This window comes from Limulus polyphemus, unplaced genomic scaffold (assembly GCF_000517525.1).
Source record: "Limulus polyphemus unplaced genomic scaffold, Limulus_polyphemus-2.1.2 Scaffold4843, whole genome shotgun sequence".
Taxonomy (NCBI): Eukaryota; Metazoa; Arthropoda; class Merostomata; order Xiphosura; family Limulidae; genus Limulus; species Limulus polyphemus.
In genome coordinates this window covers 3,777-11,980 of record NW_013670453.1, presented here as the reverse complement: position 1 = coordinate 11,980, position 8,204 = coordinate 3,777, and the positions used below count along the sequence as shown (strand labels likewise).

Below are 8,204 nucleotides of genomic sequence, written 5' to 3'. Positions count from 1 at the left end.
CACTTTTAAACCAACATTCTGGTAGTAGTCACACTTTTAAACCAACATTCTGATAGTAGTCACACTTTTAAACCAACTTTCTGATAGTAGTCACACTTTTAAACCAACATTCTGATAGTAGTCACACTTTTAAACCAACTTTCTGATAGTAGTCACACTTTTAAACCAACATTCGACGATGTAAAACTCAAAGCAAGTCTCTCCAGATCATATAACGTCCTTTTATCCCCAATGTTTAGAAGTCAATCTGGATCTCCTCTACGCTGTATTCAACACTTTTTAAAATTATTGGTCCTTATTTTCTGCACCCCTCCCTCCTCCTCCTCTACGATGAATCATGATGATGCTGCACGTGACACGTGGCTCAAGCAGTAGCCCCCAGTGAACACAACTTATAAACTTGAAAGTGCTGATGACCAAACCCCAGAACTTGGCTAAAACACGCTAAATGTTTGCATTGTTGAATAAACTGTGTGTAGGCTGTAATAAAGAGTGCTATAAAACAAAACATAAGTCAGAAAAGTCTTTGCCATCTATCGGCTGGCCCAAACAATGCTTTAGGGCCTTTGCATTGTCTCGTAAAACTGTATAGCTCGTGATGCTATAAATTCTCCGCTCAGATATCGTAAGCCTCGCATATTGCTTGACCAGTATTTTCCCAGACAAATGTGACAATAAAATATATTAAAGATGGCTCCAATTTCTTTTTTTATTCGTCAAGCACTTTTTTTTTCTTGTCAACATTATAAAATAATTAGTCTTAACTTCCATCGTATTTAATTGTTTCAATAACGTTAAAGTCAAGTTTAAATGATATTATTTCTTGACGCAGTAGTCGTTTCGAGAGTAAGCACAAGACGAATTCTGTACTCTTCTTATTGCAGGTATCGAAACCTGAGTTTTAGCGTCGTAAGCCTGCAGACTTAGCGCTGAGTTACTGGAGGGGGTGGTGGTGGTGGTAGGAAAGAAATAATACGTAAATGACGTAGCGACCTAATCTGTTCTTCGATTCGCTACTTAGGGCTCTACGTCATTCATGTATTGTTTCTTTTCTTCCCTGAACTTTCATAGAGAAGAAGAAAAATTCATAAATTAATTTACCAGCTGGTCCCTTGAACAATTATAGGTAATTAGTTGTGACATTATGGTCACACGTTATTCAAATACCCTAAGTAATTTAAGTTATTTGGGTTAGGGGTGCGTAAAGGAATTTACATCAAACTCTGAATATAACTTGGAAATTGTTACATACACTCTCCAACAGAAAAACAACAACAACAAAAACACCAGTCGATGAACACGAGGAAAGAAAACTAACATTTTCTTGAATTTAGTATGAAGGATTGTTTTACTTAAATATTCACCTTCTCGAACATTCTACGGGCGTTATTTTTATCTTATAATTTCATCCTGGTTGGTTATGTGACAATGGTCAAGTAGGTCCACTCCCACTTTTCTCTGCAAACTTTGCTGACTGCAGTCTGGGTTCTGGTTGGTCATGTGACAATGGTCAAGTAGGTCCACTCCCACTTTTCTCTGTAAACTTTGCTGACTGCAGTCTTGGTTCTGGTTGGTCATGTGACAATGGTCAAGTAGGTCCACTCCCACTTTTCTCTGCAAACTTTGGTGACTGCAGTCTGGGTTCTGGTTGGTCATGTGACAATAGTCAAGTAGGTCCACTCCCACTTTTCTCTGCAAACTTTGGTGACTACAGTCTATGTTCTGGTTGGTCGGTCATGTGACAATGGTCAAGTAGGTCCACTCCCACTTTTCTCTGTAAACTTTGCTGACTGCAGTCTGGGTTCTGGTTGGTCAAGTAGGTCCACTCCCACTTTTCTATGTAAACTTTGTTGAATAGTGACTGTTTTAGCCAATTTATTGATAATGAAACAAGTGATTAGTTAGACACATCCGTAAATATGACATAAGGTTTATTCATCTTTCGTAATCCAATTTCATCTTTCTTAATACGAAAGGTGAAATTCTTGTCGTAACTTTAACAACTACTTTAGCGCACTCTTTCGGTAGTTTCACACAACTCTTCTCACTTTCAACTTATTCATTAACAAAACACGTGTTCGTGAATAAGAACCTCTGATCAAAAGTAAACCAACTCGAAAAACTAACTCAGGAATTGATGAAAGCAACTCTGTCCCTTGGCGGATCAGGTGTAAATTTATGAAATTATAACACTAAAATCCGGAGTTTGATATTCTTTGGTGGACAGAGTGCAGATACTACATAGTGTGACTGATTAGAACTACTTACTTTTATAAACTGATAGATACACCATAAGCCGAAACTTATCATTATTAGAATACATTGAATTATCGCTTGGGCACCCTTGACGTTAACGATGTTTTCGGCCGTAATCCCAATAATGTCCCACGAGGTTCATCCAGTTTAGGAGATGAAAGCTAGTCCTACATTTATATACTAAGCTAACAATACAAAATAATCTCCACAGCTGTGAGAATTGATTGAATAAACTATTACAATTAATTTGAAATAATCTAATCAGTAAGATTTAATGAAACTACCTATTGAGAAAAGTGAAATGAGCCATTGCTTACAACACATCACTGGTTAGCTCCTATAATCCATACAGTTGGCAAACACACAGAAACTACAAAAAACAGACTGGCACTCATAAACAAAAACACCATAGTTATATTTCCAGCGAATTATATCATCAATAACTTGAGGCTTTTGGAAAAAGTGGCTTCAACTGGCCTTCTTTGAAAATGTGGGCTAAATTGCGTGCGTAAAACTTCTTCTAGTGTGATCCTTTTTACTTGAAAGAAAACTTTGAATTGCATTTATAAAAGCCTTTCGAATCAGAAATTGTCTTTAAGTTGTTCCCAGAAAATGTCTTAATTCTTCTTCTTTAAACGGTAAATATATGTGGATGAGATTAATCGGCCAATCATGGAAGGAGATCGAACATTCCAGTAAATCTGGTTTTTAAACATTAGTCGTGCATTCTCTACTATAGACTATGAAAATAGCTTTACTTGAAAAGTATATTTTTTTAACTCTCCTCTCCAACAAATCAACTCACCCTCTCAGCACGAATGCAACGGTCTAGTCCCACTCAATTGTGAATTGGAAATTTGTTCTTTCTGCTTGAGAAACGTTTCTAAAGTCATTACTAATCTTACCTTACTTGTTTGATGTATTTAGATTGATAAATTTACACCAAAGTAACTAACATTAGGAGAAATACCCGTGTGTTTCAATAACCTGAAATAAAATTAAAAACAACAACAACAAAGAAACATTTATTTCGACGTTTCATTGGCTGTACAATTCGCATTCATCTGGAGCTACCATCAACCGAAACGTCAGAATATAATTTTTTCTTATCGTTTACTAGCGATTGTTGATATAGACGAAAGCTTTCCCCACTAATAGTTCAAAGACTGAATACCATTACCCGATATTCCCCACTCACGTGACAAGTTACTCTCGCTAACAGTGCATTATACACTCATTAATAAAAATATGTATAGAAACATACGTGTTTATTTCTTTGCTAATTAACAATGAACGAACTGTGTTTATTTATACACAGACACAATTGATTCTATTGTAGTGTTAATTATAGATAGATCAGGTTAGAATTAAGTGACAAGGAGACAGAATTAAGTAAATGTATTATTGTGTAGAATATCTCGAACTAGCTGTGCACCAGAGTATAAAAACACCGTGTTTAAAAAAGAAACGACTCGACCTCTAGTTTCTGTTTTGGCTGATCACGTTGAAGCGTTACGTTAACTAAGGTTGGTCACTAATTAATTCTAACTTCTATTGGATATAAAGAAGATATTATGAGAAGTTATGCTGCAGTAAAAACAACACATTACACGTTTTCTTTCAGGACTATCTCGGAAGACGATCATGCTTCAGCCTTCTTCAAGAAATTAAATAATTGTTTATCTTTCTTCATCACGATGCTAAAATTAAAGCTACCTTTTTTAAGTTTAATGTTTATGATGCTTGTGTTTCACTGCTGTTGTTGTTGTTTAACCATAAACTCAGGGGGTTATAGTCCAAGAACCATAAACCAAAAGGTTATAATCTAAAAACCATAAACAATACATACAAAAAAAAACAGTTGTAAACCAATTACTATAAAAAATAGACAACAACTTAGATTACAACACCATTGGTTCTTGGACTATAACTTTAAAAGAGGGGTTTGCTTCAGCGATAGGTTAATAAACAGTTCAGTCAGATCTAACTAACCCAAACATTGGCTAATAAACAGATTGTTTCAGTCAGATCTAACTAATCAAAACATTGGTTAATAAACAGCTTGTATTTGTTCAGTCAGATCTAGCTAACCCAAACATTGGTTAATAAACAGCTTGTATTTGTTCAGTCAGATCTATCTAACCCAAACATTGGTTAATAAACAGTTCAGTCAGATCTAGCTAACCCAAACATTGGTTAATAAATAGATCTGACTGAAACAAATACAAGCTGTTTATTAACCAATGTTTGGGTTAGCTAGATCTGACTGAACAAATACAAGCTGCATAGAATTAGTTATAGAAATGCTCGAGGCAGGCAAATTAACCTCGCTAAAACAGACATGGATATGTAAAGTGTTTATTCATATACAGGTGTACCTTGAGAACACCCATATACAGGTGTACCTGGACTATTTCTATGTGTGTTATTCTACCTGGATATTAAGCCTATCGGGAGAATTCTTCGTACATAACTCTACCTTGAGCATTTATACGTGTAACTCTATTGATCATTTCTGGATGTAACTCTGTATTAGCTAGATATAATATATAATTACATCTGTGTAATATTTATATTACACTCACACATCATATAAACACATCTAATTCATAAAACGTCGTGTACAGAACGAATTTATTTGTTTAATATTTGTGTTTTGTTCTTCTACTTTCAGGCGCCCTCTGTGAACAGTGCCAAGTTCCCAAGCTTCTCTTCGACACTGTCTTCTGGATCGGGTATTTTAACAGCTGTTTAAACCCGATTATTTATGCGCGATCAAGCCGAGATTTCCAGCGGGCCTTCGGGGACATCCTGCAGTGCCGGTGGACTCGGCAAACTCGGAGTGATGACAGGAGGTATACTAAGAATACGGTTATTCTGACTTTAAGAACCAGTCGTCCTGCGGAGAACGGCAGGAATTCGGACTCTGATCCTCCTGTTACTCATAGTACCAGTAGGCCTAGTTCCAGGAAGACTTCCGAGAGTCTGTCTTGAACGCGGTCAAAAACTGTTACCAATATTTCGCTTGGAGCAGTAGTAATAAACTCCTTAATATCATTCTTAATTCTCAGTCAAACGTTGAATAAAATTGTTTCCGATTTTAGTTTCAATATGCGACAGTAAGAACAACAACAACAACAAAAAAACAACGTTTCGAAACTACGTTCCAAAAGTTTTAACCAAACTTCTGTTCCAAACTCTCGTTAAATGTTCCATCTCGGGAAATATTTGCCAACGTTTCTTCTGAAAGACAACCTTTAACGAAATTCACAGAACGTTCAATTAATTATATCCTGGTGATTAAATACGCCGTTTTATGGCGAACAAGAACAGGTTGTATTTTAGGCTTAGAGACGAAGCCTTGTAGTGTATGAACGCAGACGTTGGTGACAGTTGTTGCTTGTTTTTATTTTAGATCTACGAAGAAACTTGATTAAATCAACATAATTTAAACCACTCACAGAAAATTTATGTTAAGGCTTAGAGTTTTTAGGGTTTGCTCTGAATCAATTTGTCTTTTATTACAAGTACAGTTAATTGTAAGTTAGGAGATGCACTAAACACAAAGACAAATTCATAAAATCACCACTAGGGTGTGCATGTGAACGTAGTATGCTCAGTTGGTGTGATACTGTTGATAATTATATCACAAGGTCGTCAATGTCACAGTTGGTAATGATATCACTAGGTCGTCAATCTCACAGTTGATAATGATATCACTCGGTCGTCAATCTCACAGTTGGTAATGATATCACTAGGTCGTCAATCTCACAGTTGGTGTGATACAGTTGGTAATGATATCACTAGGTCGTCAATCTCACAGTTGGTAACGATATCACAAGGTCGTCAATCTAATAGTTGATAATGATATCACTAGGTCGTCAATCTCACAATTGGTGTGATATAGTTGATAATGATATCACTAGGTCGTCAATCTCACAGTTGATAATGATATCACTAGGTCGTCAATCTCACAGTTGATAATGATATCACTAGGTCGTCAATCTCACAGTTGATAATGATATCACTCGGTCGTCAATCTCACAGTTGGTAATGATATCACTAGGTCGTCAATCTCACAGTTGATGTGATATAGTTGATAATGATATCACTAGGTCGTCAATCTCACAGTTGGTAACGATATCACAAGGTCGTAAATCTCACAGTTGGTAATGATATCACTAGGTCGTCAATCTCACAATTGGTGTGATAGAGTTGATAATGATATCACTAGGTCGTCAATCTCACAGTTGGTAATCATATCACAAGGTCGTCAATCTCACAGTTGGTTAGTAATGATATCACTAGGTCGTCAATCTCACAGTTGGTAATGATATCACTAGGTCGTCAATCTCACAGTTGGTAATGATATCACTAGGTCGTCAATTTCACAGTTGGTAATGATATCACAAGGTCGTCAATCTAATAGTTGGTAATGATATCACAAGGTCGTCAATCTCACAATTGGTGTGATAGAGTTGATAATGATATCACTAGGTCGTCAATCTCACAGTTGGTCATGTTAAAACTGTTGACGATACCGTTAGTTGCTATGGTAAACTTGGTAAATCTACCTTTAAGAGTTTCGTGTGTAACAGATGAAGTAAACTGAATCCTTCAGTGGAATACGACGATTACTCAAATTAGATATTTGAAGAAGTTTTAAAAACCTTTGAATTTTGCTTAGACTTTTATTTCGGTAGACAATTTCCTGTTTTAAAGCTAGTTTTACATGTAATACGTAAAGTGACGTCAGCAAACTGCTTCCCCAGGACAGTCTAACCCTTCCCACGAATACTGGCCGAAGTTCAGCCAGATTAGAATAAAACATATATTATTAGCCTGTATATGTTCTCTTTAGTTGCAGAGTACAGGTTAATAAACTAGATGCTTCCAGCATTCTTTACGTAAAATGTTTAAATATATCGAGGTTATTGTTATCTTTGCAGACGTTTCAAGAACTTTAATTTATCATTTGTGAACCGAATGTGACTTGTATGCTAATTCTATAGATTTTCTGTCTCGTGCTGCTTTTTAATAAACTTGGATATATATACAAAAATGGCGAGTGATTTTATTTTTCTGTTTCTATGGTTACTTTAATTCTAACATTTTGCAAAAACAAGATACAATCATGGAACGAGTATTATATATTTTAGTTTACCATAATGTACTTTCAAAGCTCAATTATTAAATATAGTAATACAAAATAATATCATCATTTTTAGCCGCGGCATATCGGCTCAGAGAACGGCTCCGAGTTAGTTTTTTTTTTTTTTTCTAAGTACAAACTTTTAGCTCATAGTTCCCTCACCTCTCGACCAATTTGAGATTTAATTACAGTTTTGGACTCAGGAGGTCAAACCCTTTCGATTGATTTATTTGACCACCAAGGTCTCATAGATTAATTTACCCTCATCCTGCCTAAAAGAATTTTGATTTGGGGGTGGACTGGTAGAGATCCTGATGAGTAATAAAATCGAATCTGGTATACTCGCGCCTCACGCTTGGTATTGTTGGCGCACAAAAATATAGTTTATAAAAAGAAAAAAGATTTCATTGATTAATTTACTCTAATCCTGCCTAAAAGAATTTGAAGTGCCGCGGCTATTGAGGATTCCCTCTCGTTTTGGTAAAAATAGCTATTTCTATAAGATGTGATTTAATCATTTAATAAGATGTGTATGAAGGACTTAGTACGTAACTGAGCACCATAATCTTTCTCAAGCGGTGGCTTAATCATCAATAATGAAAATAAGAATGATATATATTAGTGTTAATTAAATAATGTAAAAAATGTGAGGATATTAATTTAATAATATAAAAATGACAGGATGTTAGTATTAATTAAATAATATAAAAATGTGAGGATATTAATATTAATTTAATAATATAAGAATGCCAATATATTAGTGTTAATTAAATAATGTTAAAATTTGAGGATATTA

General features: G+C 35.3%; 1 protein-coding gene across 33 annotated transcripts in view; it reads left to right on the top strand.

The window, feature by feature from the left end:
• Positions 1–7,298, top strand: part of LOC106471768 (alpha-1A adrenergic receptor-like) — a 49,779-nt gene extending 42,481 nt beyond the window's left edge. For 4 of the 33 annotated variants that reach the window (XM_022400381.1, XM_022400378.1, XM_022400380.1 and 1 more), the window contains one exon: positions 4,931–7,298. In XM_022400381.1, coding sequence (XP_022256089.1) covers positions 4,931–5,250 — 320 coding nt within the window. In that variant the 3' untranslated portion in view covers positions 5,251–7,298. The remainder of the gene's footprint in view (positions 1–4,930) is intronic. The other 29 variants (XR_002613335.1, XR_002613334.1, XR_002613350.1 and 26 more) reach the window with 29 other exon arrangements.
• Positions 7,299–8,204: the final 906 nt, after the last annotated feature.